The sequence below is a fragment of the Nanorana parkeri genome, unplaced genomic scaffold (assembly GCF_000935625.1).
Source record: "Nanorana parkeri isolate BGI_ZX_2015 unplaced genomic scaffold, ASM93562v1 scaffold900, whole genome shotgun sequence".
NCBI lineage: Eukaryota > Metazoa > Chordata > Amphibia > Anura > Dicroglossidae > Nanorana > Nanorana parkeri.
In genome coordinates, this window is record NW_017307168.1 from 277,677 (window position 1) to 293,777 (window position 16,101).

A 16,101-nucleotide genomic window follows, 5' to 3' on the forward strand; every position below is an offset into this window, starting at 1 on the left:
TTTGAGGATTTCCCCTCTATTCCTGTTCTGGTGACATCTCACAATTTTGTATCATTCACCCCCCAACTGACAGTGATCACCAAGACAAAAGGAAAGAGTGAATATCTTTAGTGAGGACAGCAATATAAACCTGAGTGTTGTAACACTTCCCTTCTCTGTAAAAAAAAAAAAAGTTAAAAGGTTCTGGCTTTGGATACACTTTACATGGGTTTATGAGCCTTTAGAGCATGCAGCAGTCTTAAAAAGAGGAACAATTTATCTCAAATGAACTGTATTTGAGGTCCAGTAACACCTGGCCTTCTCGGGTAGGAGTTCTTACATTTGACACGTTTGATTTACCGTCACATGAAAAAGCTTACTTTTTATCTCTAACCACTGCTCGTAGTCCTCTTCATCATCGTCATCCTCCTCAGGGGACTTAAAAACGCTGTTCCGAGTCACTTTCGGAGTCTGCTTCGGTTGAGAATAGGACTTCATTTGATTTAGCATGCTTTCCATAGAGGACCCATGGCGTTTTCCGATGAGGACAGACTTCTTATGAGCTGGTGCTGAATTTCCACTGGAACGTGTTCCCGAGTTATCTGTAAAATGAACAAGATCCATAAGTGTGCATCTGTATGTACCTTTTATATGCAAAAACAGTGTTTTACAGGTGTTTTTCAAATAACCAGTTTGACCATTTGAAACCATGAGATTTTTACTGTATCAGAAACAAAAAGGAAATAGACTGGTAGTGGTATACCATTAAGTATAGCATAGCTGCACTTCTGCCTCTAACAGGCAAACCACCAAAAGTTAGTGACTGCACAAGAAGACTTGTGGAGGAAGGCCGCCAAGAGACCTATGACAACTCCGAAGTAGTTACAAGCCCCAGTGGCTGAGACTAGAGAGACTATGCATGTAACGTTTGCCGAGGGCTTCACCAGTCACTGCTTTAGTGGTAAATGAAAGCCACTGTTCACTAAAACTCACATGATATCTTACCAGGAGACACGTGAGGGATTAGAAGTCAGCTGGTTTTATTGGTTTATGCCAGTTATGGAAGATTAATCTGATGGCCAAAAAACCAACATTCTCATCAACACATCATCTCCACCATAAATCATGGTGGAGGCAGTATCATGCTGTTGAGGGGTTGCAAGGTCTGGAAGGCTTGTAAAATTAGAGGGTAAAATGAATGCAGCAAAATACAGTGAAATCTTTGAGGAAACCCGAGGCAGTTCACATGAAACCTGAGTCTAGGGAGATTTTTCTTCCAGAAAAAGTCAAAACTAAACAAGAGTGGCTTCAAGAGAAACTCTGGAAGCTTTGCAAAAAAAAAAAACAAGTAGAGGGCAAATGACAAGTCACCAGTATTTTCTTAGTCTCAATGCAGATGATTGTTTCCCCATTATGGACTTACCGTGCCTTAACTGTGTCTGTATAAAGGTGTTCATCTTGGTAGAGGCAGGGCTTTGCTTCCTCATACCAAACCTCTAGCAAGGATAAGAGTAGGCAGCGTCTCCTAATACTGGCAGTCAAAGGCAGCAAAGCTTTAGAATCACAGTGTGGAGATAAAGCTGTAGACACAGGAGTGCCTAGGCCAGGGGTAGCAAACCTCCGGCCCCCGAGTGGTGGTGACACTACAAATCCCATGATGCATCTCTCTTCAGGAGTCATGTCTGTGGCTGTGAGAATCTTGCAATGCCTCATGGGATTTGTAGTTCCACCACAGCTGGAGGGCCGGAGGTTTGCTACCCCTGGCCTAGGCAAACTCAAACCACTGCACTGCTAGTTTTAAGACTTTTGTCTTAAATTTTGAATTTAAAACAGAACTATGGCCAAACCTGTGCTAGCGGTGCCTACCCCCTCCCTCATTTGTCCCTCCAGTCAGCGCTGGAGGAACGGAGAGGGGAGGGGGAATCCCTGCAGGGAGCAGTGACTGATAGTCATTGCTCTCTGCAGGGAGATTCGGAACAGAGTGACCAGTGGTATGTGATCGCTGAGTTCTCGATCAATAGAGCCGACATGTGACAGCTTCAGTGTCGCACGTCGGCTCTAACAATGGGGGTGAGCGCATTTCACTCATCCCATAGTTCTCTCCAGACAAAAAAGGTAAATCTTTCAGAGTACAACTAACATTTATAGAGGTTTTCTAAAAATTAGCTTCACTTTTTTAGCGCAGTTCCATTTTCAAAACAATATTCCTGAACTGGAATGTTAGAGCCAGGGTCTTAGTCTCAATCCCATAGAGAATTTGTGGCTGGACCTAAAAAAATCTGCTCACTTGCAGCAGTTTTGTAAAAGAGAAATAGGAAAGATAGTAGTGTCCAGAGATGAAAAGCCAATTGTGACCTAGCCACACAGATCCCATACAGTAATTGCTTCCAAAAATGATCTACTAAATACTGACTTGAAGGGGTTTATATTTAAGTAGTCAGTTATTTTGTCTTTTCATCAATTCATTTAAATTGCTTTTCCAAAATCTGTTTTGACTTTGACATTTAATATATTTCAGTTGAATTGGTCTTGTCCCTTCATCTACATGATGAGGCTTACCAGGGTCTCAACAGAGCCAGAAAGGCACTAGGCTGTGGCGGTGTCAAGCACACTGATCTAGGCAGGTAGATGGTTCATTGACCAAAAAAAAAAAAAAACAACACACACAAGCCTTCAAAGTTGCTACATCCTCCAAATCCTCCTGGTCCTATTTGTAGTTATACAGTTATGGACAAAAATATTGGAACCCCTGCATTTCTGTCAGATAATGCACCACTTTGTGCAGAACATTGTTGCAATGACAAATGTTTAGGCATTCTCATGTTTATTTAGTTTGTATTGGTATGACACAAAAAAGTGGAGAGAAAAAAAAGCCAAATCTGACTCATTCCATGCAAAACTCCAAAAATGGACTGGACAAAATGATTGGCACCCTCAATTAATATTTGGTAGCGCAGCCCTTGGAACAAAACTGAAATCAATCGCTTCCTGTAACCATCAATGAGTTTCTTGCACCTCTCTACAGGAAGTTTGGACCACTCTTCTTTCACCAACTGCTCCAGGTCTCTCAGATTGGAAGGGTTCCTTTTCCCAACTGCTGTTTTGAGATCCCTACACAGGTGCTCTATGGCATTCAGATCTGGATTCATTGCTGGCCAGTCCAGTACTCTCCAGCACTTTGTCTGAAACCATTTCTGGGACCTCTTGTTCATGTGTGCTTTGGATCATTGTCCTGCTGTAAGACTCATGACATCTGATGGAGACCCAACTTTCTGACACTGGGCCCTACATTGCATCCCAGAATTATTTGGTAGTCTTCAGATTTCATAATGCCATGCACACAGTCAAGACATCCAATGCCTGAAGCAGCAAAGCAACCCCAAAACATCAGAGGACCTCCACCATGTTTGACTGTACGGTGTGTATTTTTTTTCTTTAAAGGCCTCATTTCTTTTTCTGAAAACAGTAGAATGATGGAGGGTCTTTATCCACCAATCTAACAATCCTTCGTTGCAATCTTTGATCAATTGTTCTCTTTTGTCCACGTCCAGGGAGATTAGCTACAGTGCCATGGGCTGTAAACTTCCTTACAATGTTGTGCACAGTGGACACAGGAACATTAAGATCTCTGGAGATGGACTTGTAACCTTGAGATTGTCCATGCTTTTCCACAAAAACTTGGAATACAGTTATTTCTTGCAATTTGAAGAAGGTGCCAATAATTTTGTCCAGTCCATTTTTTGAGTTTTGTGTGGAATGTGTCAGATTTGGGGGGGTTTTTCTCCACTTTTTCTGCATCATACCAATACAAACAAAAGAAAAAAAATATGAGAATGCCTAAACATTTGTAATTGCAACAATTTTCTGCACAAAGTGGTACATTATCTGACAGAAATGCAGGGGCACCAATACTTTTGGCCATGATTGTATATAAAGTCACTATTGTAAATATATTAACATGCAACAAATGTATCAATTACACAGTAGAAATTATTAAACCACAACCCTTTTCTGTTCTACTAAACAGTTAAGCCAGCATAAAGAAAATAACCTTCTTCTATTGATGCCTAATCTTCTACACAGTAATTTGTCCTCTGAAACAGCATGATGATGGCCTGTATATGCATACATATCCTTTTCTTCTGTGCAATGTATCCACTCAGCTGTATACTGCATTTCATCGGGTATCCAGAGAAATGCTTAGATTCACTAAAGGTAAGAGTGTCCCCCCTCACGATTTTAGTAGCTGATGTACATTGTTGTTATGCAGAAGTTGTGTGCTACACCATCAACCACATTCTGCATTCCCAAACCACCTGTAATATGAGAGACTGATTAACCTGATCCGGACAAAATATTTATGATTAGTTACTGGACAAGACAGCTTGAGAGGTTTCACATCTAGGTTTACATCTTTGTGATGCACCACTGCACTGCTGTGCATTGGGTTAGGGCAGCCCCGAGTTTTAGGGTACCATTAGCTCCTTTTACACCTGTGCATCTGTTAACACGTGTAAAAACATGCATTAAACACATGTGTGTTGTTGCATCGCAAACATGTAAGCTTAGCCTAAGAAGAATGCACCGCAGTGCACCTACATTAAAAACAAAATGTTTTTGTGCACTGCAGGAAGATGCATGATTTTGCACGTATTCTTGCAGCACACAGATGTGAATGGAGCCTTAATGACATGCATTGTTAAGAGCATTTTGTTTGCTTTTAAATACTGACACTTGTTTCCCTAAAAACCTCTTTAAAGTATAAAAGCACAAACTCACCAGTGCCTGTCTTTTCTTTCTGTAACTTAAGAAACTGTTGTAAGAAACTGCCATCATTTGCAAATTTGTTTGAGGTGGAGGAGGAGGAAGAGGAGGAGGAGGAGGAGGAAGAGGAGGAGGATGATGAAGATGAACCTGCAGAACTGCAAAAAAAAAAAAAAATATGTATGAAAAAGTGAGCAATCAATTTATAAATAGACACCACAAGGTAGTAATCTTTAAACCTAAAAATATGCTTTTTACCATGTGTACAAAAATGGAAAAACCACTATGGCAGTGAAAGGGTTCAGTTTAGACAGCAACAAAGATGGCCTGACTGTAATGGCAACATGTAGCAATCCAATAGAGCCACCAATGTGTCTGCCCAGTGATCCTTTGCCCTCGCTAAAAACCTCTGTCATTCCCCATCACTAACAGATTTGTTGGAAGACTTCCAGGTGAAGGGCACAGTCCCCCTGATACAGACCATTTTGACAGAGATGATCCACTTTCCAGTTTTCTGCCATTGGCATGTGTACTGAGAACAGAGCCAGAACATGTGACTTTCTGCCCAATTCAGGGTGTGAAACACTACCAGCACTGGCGCTGTGCTCTTGGTCGCCACCTTATGGTTTATATACACCAGTGCTGTGACGTTGTCTGACTGCACCCAAACAAGGTGTCCAAGGAGGTGTCCAGTTCAGGTACGTTGAACTAGATTGTTCACTTCTGCCTTCTCCAAACTCTTCACCCTTTAGTAAATAGACATGTTAGTCTTTTTTCTGCCACCACTCTATGGTTCTACCTTGGCCTGGTTGGTATTTAATACTAGTCCCATGTATTTCAGCCAAAGTGGCAGAATCAGGAGGATTTCGAGATTTAAAATCAATCTGAACTCATCCAACATCCAAATGGTGAGGGACAGGTTGGACACCAGTCCTGAATAAGATTCCATAGGCTGTAAAAGGTCGTCCGGGTAACCCACAATTGGTATCCCTCTCGACCTCAAGGTAGCTAAGTCGCCAACATCTTGGGGAGCACCTGGGGAGCCGTGAAAGGTCAAAGCTGCAAACTGAGAATGCTCCTCCCCAACAGCAAAGCATAAAAACCCACAGGTGACCTGGTAAAAGGGAACAGGAAATATATATCCTTCATATCTATACAGGAGTGTGAAATTCCTATCGCCCGACGCCCGGGACATGCAGTTTCGGGCGACGGGCGAGTAGTTTTAAAGTACATTCAGCCCGGCTCCCTACAAGCTGAGCTGAATGTATGGAGCCGCCGCCACTCGTTTAATACAAGTGGTCCGATCAGACCACTTGTATTAATTTGAGCAGCGGCGATCGTTTCTGCCCGCACCCCCCGCCGTAGTTTTCGGGGTCGCCCGCTCTCCGGGGGACCCCGAAAACTAAGGCACAACGGCTCAGCCATAGAGCCCATAGAGCAGACAAAAAACGTCTGCTCTACGGGCTCCCTGTGTGTTCTCTGAGACCGTGGCGCTGTAATCACAGCGCCACCTGTCTCGGCTGTCAGGAACTACACAGAACTGCTGTTCTGTGTTGGAGGGCAGGTTCCATAAAGAGAACCTGTCACCTCCAAACTATCACATAAGGGATTTTAATCTCCTATGTAATAGGAAGAACATTAAAGGGGAAAAAGTAAATAAATAAAAATTAAAAAAAAGTTTAAAAAGATAAAATAAAGATTTAAAAAATGAAAAAGTAAAAAATGAAAAAGTAAAAAAAATAAAAATAAATAAAAATTAAATCCTGCTGCCCCCGCCATCTGCATGCAAATAAACGCATGCGTAGGACATTCTGCATGTGCTTTGAGATTGCAGCCGCCATTCCATGGTGGTAGCCAGAATTCTCTTACACACACATAATGTGCATTAAAGGGTAAGTTCATTTTCCTAGGTAATATGGAAAAAGAAAAATGACCCGATGAAATCTGGCCCTGTCTCTCCCAAACCGCCACCCCCCTGGCTATACTTACCTTTCGGCAAACAATCCCTCCCCTCCAGGCTTTAAAAGTGTCTTTTATTGATTTTTTGGGGTACTGCAGTTTTTCGCCGTTTCACGGTCGCACGCAATCTGTAAACTGGGCATGTTGGGTATCGTTTTACTCGTTGTAACCTCATCTTTTATATTTCATTAAAAAAATGGGTAATTTGTTGTGTTTTGGGGCATTTAATTAAATTTGTCACTAAATTTTGGGGTTTAATAAGGAGTTGCGCTAATATTGCGCAACATAAAAATTTTCAACTACCACCATTTTATTCTATAGGGTCTTGGCATTCAGAAAATATATAATGTTGGGGGGTTTTACGTCATTTTCAGGCCTAAAATGTGGAATATAACATGGGTGCAAAAATGGAAAAAAGGGCCTCAGTCATGAAGGGGTTAAATTTCCACACCCCTGTCTATGGGTGCCAGAGTCTCTCCCTGATGCAGGAATGCCAATACAGAATGGATGAACTCCATCTTAAACTTGCAGGCTTTGACAAAAACATTCAACACTTTGAGATTCAAGACAGATCATAAGCCACTCTTTATGGGCAGTTGGGCACCATAAGGAGGTTTGAATAGAAACCTTTCTGCAGCCGGAACTGGAATCTCAAACTCCTGGGCCAGACATAAATCTGATAACCACTGGAGAGGCTGGAAGCAAAAACATCCCTGCAGAAAGAGTGTAAGAAACTCCATTTTGTAGACTGAAGCTACCAATTTACAAAATCCATTTGCCCGACACATGGGTTAACCAATGGTGTGCAAAGGTGGAATTTGTCCGCCTACCTTCAGCTTAACAGGGCTTCTCCACAGGCTTTGAACTGACAGGGCTTAGAGAAGAGAACTTAGCCCCCCTGTCCAAATATCCTCGTGAAAGAAAAAATGAATTATGGGCTGAAAAGCTAGGCCCAGATTTGCCACAATAAGCCTTGGCTCTCCTGAGCTGGTCAAGAACGTACTTTTTACTGACAAACAGTTCAGCCAAGCAACCAGTGGATGACCACAGTCAAAGCTAAGTGCCTAGAGACCAATGATCCCAAGTCTAGTGCCACATGGCAAATGTACTTTCATCTCAGTTTAAGCTGCTTTGCCAAATCCACATTAACATGTGGAACTTGTTCCTCTGCTATACCCTTGTGTAAGATTTTTGACCACTTTGTTAAGGTGGCCATACACCTTACAACCATTGCACGACTTTCATTGTGTGATGGTTGTAAGGTGATTAAAATTTCGTACGATCTGCCCATCTTGGACAGGCAGATCGTACTTGCGATCATCGCAAGCCCTCCCCGCTGAGGGGAGGGCTTCAGATGATTGCAGTACTGAGCGGGCAGTGTGCGCACACCGGCCCGTGCGGCATTAGTCTCCCGACCACACCACCAACCCGCAGAAAATCATACAATTTTTGCCAGGTTTTCAAGCTCGGAAGACAAATGTCGTGAAACCTTACAGTAGAAGAGGTCGCACGCTGCCCATACACCTGCCGATTATCGAACGATAATCGGCAGGTGTATGGGCACCTTTAGTGTTTGCGAAACAAGTGCCAATGCTAAAACTGAACACAATAAAAATCCTGTTACCATGTGCATAGATCTAAAGACGGCTTCAGCCTTCCTTTCTGTAGGATTTTTAAAGGAAACGGACTCCTCCACCTGAATACCTGTGGCCTTATTTGAGAACCCGGAGTATCCACCACAGGCAGAGATGTTCACTTCTTAGTATACTCCACCAGAAAGGGGTACCACCATAATTGCCATAGCAAATCAAACTGCCGAGTTGGTACTTTCCACTCTTTATAGATAAAACAGTCAAAAAATTAGTGGTAGGGAAAAACTGTAGATGAACGCTTCATCTTATCCCCAGAAAGTACTGGTTTGTTGCATGCTACAGCAGGGAATCTACACTCACAGGCCACTTTATTAGGTACACCTGTTCAATTGCTTGGCTGAATAGCAATTTGTGTTACCAATCACATGGCAGCAACTCAATGCATTTAGGCATCTAGACGTGGTGAAGACGACTTGCTGAAGTTCAAACTGAGCATCAGAATGCGTGAAGAAAGGGGATTGAAGTGATTTTGAATGTGGCATGGTTGTTGGTGCGTTACGGGCTGATCAAAGTATTTCAAAAACTGCTGATCTACTGGGATTTTCACACACAACCATCTCTCGGGTTTACAGAGAATGGTCCGAAAAAGAGAAAAGATCCAGTGAGCGGCAGTTGTGTGAACGAAAATGCCTTGTTGATGTCAGAGGTCAGAGGAGAATGGCCAGACTGCTTCGAAATGACAGAAAGGCAATAGTAAAAGGTGCCCATACACTGTATAATTATCGTACGAGAAATCCCGCGATCGTACAATAATCGTAAAGTGTATGGAAGGCATGCGACCGTTTCTACTGTACGGTCGCACGTCTTCCGTCGAACAAGCAGGCTGGAAAACCCCGCCGGGAATCGTACGATTCTCGGTGGGTTAGTGGCCTGCTTGTTCGACAACTGCCGAACAGGCCGGTGTGTGCACGCGCACACTACCCGTTTGCAGTGATCGGAAGCCCGCCCCTCATTGCATTCATCGGAAGCCAGCCCCTCAGATGATCGCAAGTACGATCTGCCTGTCCAAGATGGGCAGATCGTACGTTTTTTTTAATTACTTTACAACCCTCGCAAGACAAAAGTCTTGCGTTGTAAAGTGTATGGCTACCATTACCTTATGATCATGTTCGCCCCCCCGGCCGTGGTTTTCGTGGTCTCCTGCTCCTAGGGGGGACCCGTGACCACAGCACATGAGCTCACCACAGAGCCCGTAGGGCAGACGAAGAACGTCCATTGTTCTGTCAAAATGGCTAACTCGTAACGTAACATCCATTGGAGATTTCGACAAAATGGCGCTTATGCCATCGGATGCCCGCGCAGACGCACTAATGCAAATTAGAGAACGTGATACTGCTCTTAGGTGCACTGACGGGAGTTGGAGATCCCGTGTAATCAGGAAGCGGGGCAGCGACTAATGACCCGCCTCCGGGTTTCCTGATTGGCCGGGAAGCCAGCTTCTTGCCGATTGGCTGGGAAGCCGGCTTCCCGGGCCAAGCAGCATCGAGTTGGCTTTCCGGCCAATCAGGTCATTACACGCCACCCGGTTTCCCGATTGGCTGGGAAGCTGGTTTCCCGACACATCACAATCAAGCCGGCCAAACAACATGGAGCCAGCTTCCTTGGCAATCAGGAAGCCGGGTAACATGTCATTACACCATGCTCGGCTTCCTGATTGCCTGGGAAGCCTGCTCCATGCCAACGGAAGCACCGATACTCGGTATCGGCGAGTGCCGAAAGCAATATCAGTACTTGATATCCAAAAAATGGTATTAGTGCATCCCTTGTTTTGATTAAAACTATAATTTTGTATTGTGACAAGTAGATTCGGCCCCCACTTTAGCCCTTGGGCAAGTTTGGGGTTTTTTCACACCCCCCGGTTATGTATATTATCAAATGAATAAAGAACACTTGAAACACAAATAGTTATGGTGAAGCAAAGAATCATTTCAGCTTAAAAAGCTATACTTTCTCTCTTAAAATGAGTATTCTGTTACTTACACTGAGCCTTGAACTGGGGTACTTGGAGTGGATTTCTGAGCTTGTTTTTGTGTTTTGGCCTCAATCTCCCTCTTTTTCTTCTCTATAAGCTCCTCTTGGTACTGGATATAATCACTTGGTTTTACAGGTTTTTGCGGAGCAGAAGCAAACCGTCTTCCACCTAACCCTAAAGGAAAATTGGAAAAGGTTGTTTTAACATCATATTACAGAAGTTGTTTTAGGAGCATCAACAGAAACTCAACCAAACTTTGACATCATAACACTTTTTCAACAATCTATATTTGGAGTACAGAACCCAAGGGACCTGCAACATGCTTCTATAAACCATGCATCACAAGGCAGGGAGCAGACAGGTATTTTTTAGCAATCAGCCCCTACCTCCCACCCCCTTGCTTATCTACGCATAAAATATATTTTTTTCAATTAAAACAGCCAGGCCAGTCGAAAAACAATCACAGCCAAACAGTGACTGCAGCCAATCAGCTGATCAGGTATTCTGACAATGGGACACTCCCACTGCTGTCAGATTACAACAGACTTTCGAGAGTTGTTTCCCGCAGGGCTGAAAGAGATACAACTGACAGTGTATGGCCAGGTTTACACTTTTGATCAGTGGGAAGAACTCTCCTTACCTTGGTGGTCAGTGGGAAGAAAGCTCCTTACCTTGGTGGTCAGTGGGAAGAAAGCTCCTTACCTTGGTGGTCAGTGGGAAGAACGCTCCTTACCTTGGCGGTCAGTGGGAAGAACGCTCCTAAACTTGGCGGTCAGTGGGAAGAATGCTCCTAAACTTGGCGGTCAGTGGGAAGAACGCTCCCTACATTGGCAGTCAGCGGGAAGAACGCTCCTTAACCTCTTGCCGTCCGCCCGTAGTAAAAAAACGGACGGACGGCACTGCAGCATCTGCGGGTTGCCGTCTCGAGACGGCAATTTTTTTCTGCTCGCGGGCGCCCCCTAGCGGGCACGCACGGGCAGAAAAGACCCGTCCAATGCGAACACCCGGTAAAGGGAAGAACGCTCCTTACATTGGTGATCAGTAAAAAGAAAGTCCCCTTACATTGGTCATCAGTGGAAAGAACGTCCCCTTACATTGGCCATCAGTGGAAAGAACGTCCCCTTACATTGGCCATCAGTGGAAAGAACGTCCCCTTACATTGGCCATCAGTGGAAAGAACGTCCCCTTACATTGGCCATCAGTGGAAAGAACGTCCCCTTACATTGGCCATCAGTGGAAAGAACGTCCCCTTACATTGGCCATCAGTGGGAAGAACGTCCCCTTACATTGGCCATCAGTGGAAAGAACGTCCCCTTACATTGGCCATCAGTGGAAAGAACGTCCCCTTACATTGGCCATCAGTGGAAAGAACGTCCCCTTACATTGGCCATCAGTGGAAAGAACGTCCCCTTACATTGGCCATCAGTGGAAAGAACGTCCCCTTACATTGGCCATCAGTGGAAAGAACGTCCCCTTACATTGGCCATCAGTGGAAAGAACGTCCCCTTACATTGGCCATCAGTGGAAAGAACGTCCCCTTACATTGGCCATCAGTGGGAAGAACGTCCCCTTACATTGGCCATCAGTGGAAAGAACGTCCCCTTACATTGGCCATCAGTGGAAAGAACGTCCCCTTACATTGGCCATCAGTGGAAAGAACGTCCCCTTACATTGGCCATCAGTGGAAAGAACGTCCCCTTACATTGGCCATCAGTGGAAAGAACGTCCCCTTACATTGGCCATCAGTGGAAAGAACGTCCCCTTACATTGGCCATCAGTGGAAAGAACGTCCCCTTACATTGGCCATCAGTGGAAAGAACGTCCCCTTACATTGGCCATCAGTGGAAAGAACGTCCCCTTACATTGGCCATCAGTGGAAAGAACGTCCCCTTACATTGGCCATCAGTGGAAAGAACGTCCCCTTACATTGGCCATCAGTGGAAAGAACGTCCCCTTACATTGGCCATCAGTGGGAAGAACGTCCCCTTACATTGGCCATCAGTGGAAAGAACGTCCCCTTACATTGGCCATCAGTGGGAAGAACGTCCCCTTACATTGGCCATCAGTGGGAAGAACGTCCCCTAACATTGGCCATCAGTGGGAAGAACGTCCCCTTACATTGGCCATCAATGGGAAGAACGTCCCCTAACATTGGCCATCAGTGGGAAGAACGTCCCCTTACATTGGCCATCAGTGGAAAGAACGTCCCCTTACATTGGCCATCAGTGGAAAGAACGTCCCCTAACATTGGCCATCAGTGGGAAGAACGTCCCCTTACATTGGCCATCAATGGGAAGAACGTCCCCTAACATTGGCCATCAGTGGGAAGAACGTCCCCTTACATTGGCCATCAGTGGGAAGAACGTCCCCTTACATTGGCCATCAGTGGAAAGAACGTACCCTTACATTGGCCATCAGTGGGAAGAACGTCACCTTACATTGGTCATCAGTGGGAAAAACATCCCCTTACATTGGCCATCAGTGGGAAGAATGTCCCCTTACATTGGTCATCAGTGGAAAGAATGTCCCACAACATTGGCCATCAGTGGAAAGAACGTCCCCTAACATTGGCCATCAGTGGAAAGAATATCCTGTTACATTGGTGGTCAGTGGTGGGAAGAACGTGAACAATGCCCTCTACACTGGTGGTCAGTGGAAAAAATGCTCCATACATTGGTGATAAATGGTGGGAAGAATGCCCTCTACATTAGTGGTCAGTGGAAAAAATGCACATTACACTGGTGATCAGTGGGAAGAATGCCCTCTACACTGGTGGTCAGTGAAAAAAAATGCTCATTACACTGGTGATCAGTGGGAAAATGTTTCCTTACACTGGTGATCAGTGGGAAAAATGTCCACTTATGTTGGTGGTCAGAATGCACTCTACACTGGTGGTCAGTGGAATAAAAAAGGCCCCTTACATTGGTAGTCAGTGTGGAAAATTGCTCCTTGCATTGGTGGTCAGTAGGAAGGCCACCCCCCTTACAGACAGCTAAAAAGATCACTGGTGTCAACGGTTACTTTTCTGGTATGCACAAACAACCCCCCAGCAACCTCCAAAGGCTCCCTGGTTGAGAAAAGCTGTATGTATACTTTGTAAAACGCATATGCCTTACAATAAATCGCACATACCAAACAAACACACTGCAGATTGTGTGCACTATACTTCTGTATACTGCCCAAACAATGCACCACAGTGTCTTGTACAGTCATCTCATAATGGTGCCTGTAAATGTCTAGTCCCCTTAGTTATCCCGAACACACAGATAAAGAGCCCCGTAAGGGTATAGTGCAGCTCATGCAGAGGGATAAGCCATTAATACCTGCACCCTTCCAGACATCCATCTTGCTCTCTGCCCGATCACCAAACCCTCCTCATAACAGCAGAGGCTCTTCCGGTTCCGGGGCATGCCGGGAGTCGTAGTCCAGCTTGTGCTACTGCTGTTGCTGGTATTGTTTGAGAGGTGCTGCAGTGACTTCGCCGGTTTTGTATACTCGGACGCTCGGTATGTGTTTCAAAATAAAAAATTACCGCATTCAGCTAAAGTCATCTTTAATTTATCATAAACTGCGAACAATGAGATGTTTACGTAAGAAATGCGACTGAGATTAACAGTGAATACAAGTACACGATCAGCACCCTAATCTGTAACTGCTAAACTGCACTAATTTGAAAGTTTAATCCCATCTGTTTCAAATCTTTCTAAAGTTAGGCATATACTATCGATTAGTGATCATTTTAATACAAGCGATTGCAAACAAGCAGTTTATCATTGATTAAACTATGCAGCACATATCACCTACGTTAATCAATCTGTATTATATTGGGTTGTCTGAGGCTGGGCACACACCTTACAACCATTGCAAGACTTTTGTCTTGCAATAGTTGTAAGGTAATTAAAAAAACGTACGATCTGCCTATCTTGGACAGGCAGATCGTACTTGCGATAATCGCAAGCCGCCCGACCCTCGTCCGGCTTTTATCGTACGAACATGCTACACACCCGCCGAACATCGTACGATGCTGGGCTGGTTTTCGAACATGTTTGTAAGTTAAAAGTCGTGCGACCTTACAGTAGTAGAGGTCGCACGCCTTCCACACACCTTACGATAATCGTACGATCGCGGGATTTTCCGCGATTATCGTATGATTATCGTAAGATGTGTGGGCACCCTGACACACAGACTTCGTTCGATCAAGCAGAAATGATTGATAGCATTCGGGGGCTGTCCCTATAATGAGGCTGTTGCCTCAGGCGGCATCTCTTTGGGCCGCATGGTGGGGGGACGGCAGACAGAGGAGCTACACAATGTTTGTAGTGTGTTTGCTGCCCCCTTTATGGCCATAGCATCCCAGGCTGCTAAGAACTGGGACGTTATGGCCGGTGTCCCATCCAGCTCCTGGCAACCAGTGACGTCAGAGGGTCCCAGGTTGGTAAGAACTGGATGGGGTGATGCAGAGGACTCTCATGTCTGTCGGCACTGTCTCCCCTACCCACCTTCTGGTTGCTTTGGTCCACGCCCCAGCCAGGTAGTAAAATGTCTAAGCACTTCCCTGATAGCATTCCACAGTGGCTGATCGACTTGCTGGTGTCAAAATCATTTTACAGCTCGCTATATAGATCAAATGGAGGGTCTGTGCTTTATGATTCTTATTCAATTCAGTCATTTGCAACCAGAAACGCTGTCCCTGGACTCAACATGTTTGTGTCCAGGTTCAGGATGAGCAGTTACATGTGAACTGGGCATTGATTTGGACAGAGTATAAATCTGACAGCTACCGCGACTGTTCATTTACATTGTTTGCTTGCAGCATTTTGCTCCACTGGCAACAATCACCAGTGACCGCCCATGTGAATGGGGCCTAAAGGTGACACTTGTGTGAACCTCTTACAAAATTTAGCCACGGACAGTTTTTGCCGCAGTGAATGCCAATTTCTTTTTACACTGTTCTGCCAAATTGACATCTGTGCAATTGTAAAGTAGAAAGGTGACTGTGGACATGTAGAGGTGTTCTGACCACCTTTAAGCTGGCCATGCACTGTAATACCGTGTTTCCCCTCAAAAAAACACACTAGGTCTTATTTTCGGGGTAGGTCTTTTTTTTTTTTTAATGTACAACAATCCACACTTATTCATGCACAACAGTCTACATGTATTCATGTACAAAAATATGGTGATCAGGGCAATCAGGGGTGCCTTACCTTTCCAAGAGCAATTTGCTAACCAATCGCTGGCCAGAATGAGCAAAGTGCATTTGGTATCACTCTGCCTGTGACAGGAGGCGGCGCTATAGAGGAGGCATCGGCTTATGCAGCTCTGCACCCTCCAGTCCTCTAGCGCTGGCTTCGTTGGCACCGCTGATTCTCTCCTGCCTCTCCCGCGGCTCTTCAAGTTCCCCCTTATGCCACTACCGGCCCTCGGAATGGCCACAACTAGGTCTTATTTTCGGGGTAGGTCTTATATTTTAGCAATTCCCAAAAATAGTACTAGGTCTTATTTTCGTGGTAGGTCTTATTTTCGGGGAAACAGGGTATGTTCTCTGTGCAACCAGCGCGCTGAACGAAGAAAATATTACAGATTCCTCTATCAACGCTTCCGTGCGTTGATCGAGGAATCTCCCACTGTTTGCTTTGTAGCTCATTGGCTGCCGCCTCTGCTCGTTCGAAGATTTTCCCACCGGCTGCTTTGAGCAGCTGATCGAGGGATGCCGGCTGAAAGGGTCCCGACAGAGGCACACGCTGTGTAAATTTCAGCCGGTTTATCAAGAACTGC

General features: G+C 44.9%; 1 protein-coding gene across 1 annotated transcript in view; it reads right to left on the reverse strand.

Annotated features, from left to right (window-relative positions):
* SUGP1 (SURP and G-patch domain containing 1) overlaps nucleotides 1–13,731 on the reverse strand; it is a 37,327-nt gene extending 23,596 nt beyond the window's left edge. Inside the window, exons 1-4 of the mRNA XM_018565920.1 lie at nucleotides 13,650–13,731; nucleotides 10,345–10,500; nucleotides 4,759–4,866; nucleotides 360–581 (exon numbers count right to left, since the gene is read on the reverse strand). Coding sequence (XP_018421422.1) covers nucleotides 360–581; nucleotides 4,759–4,866; nucleotides 10,345–10,500; nucleotides 13,650–13,671 — 508 coding nt within the window. The 5' untranslated portion in view covers nucleotides 13,672–13,731. The remainder of the gene's footprint in view (nucleotides 1–359; nucleotides 582–4,758; nucleotides 4,867–10,344; nucleotides 10,501–13,649) is intronic.
* Nucleotides 13,732–16,101: the final 2,370 nt, after the last annotated feature.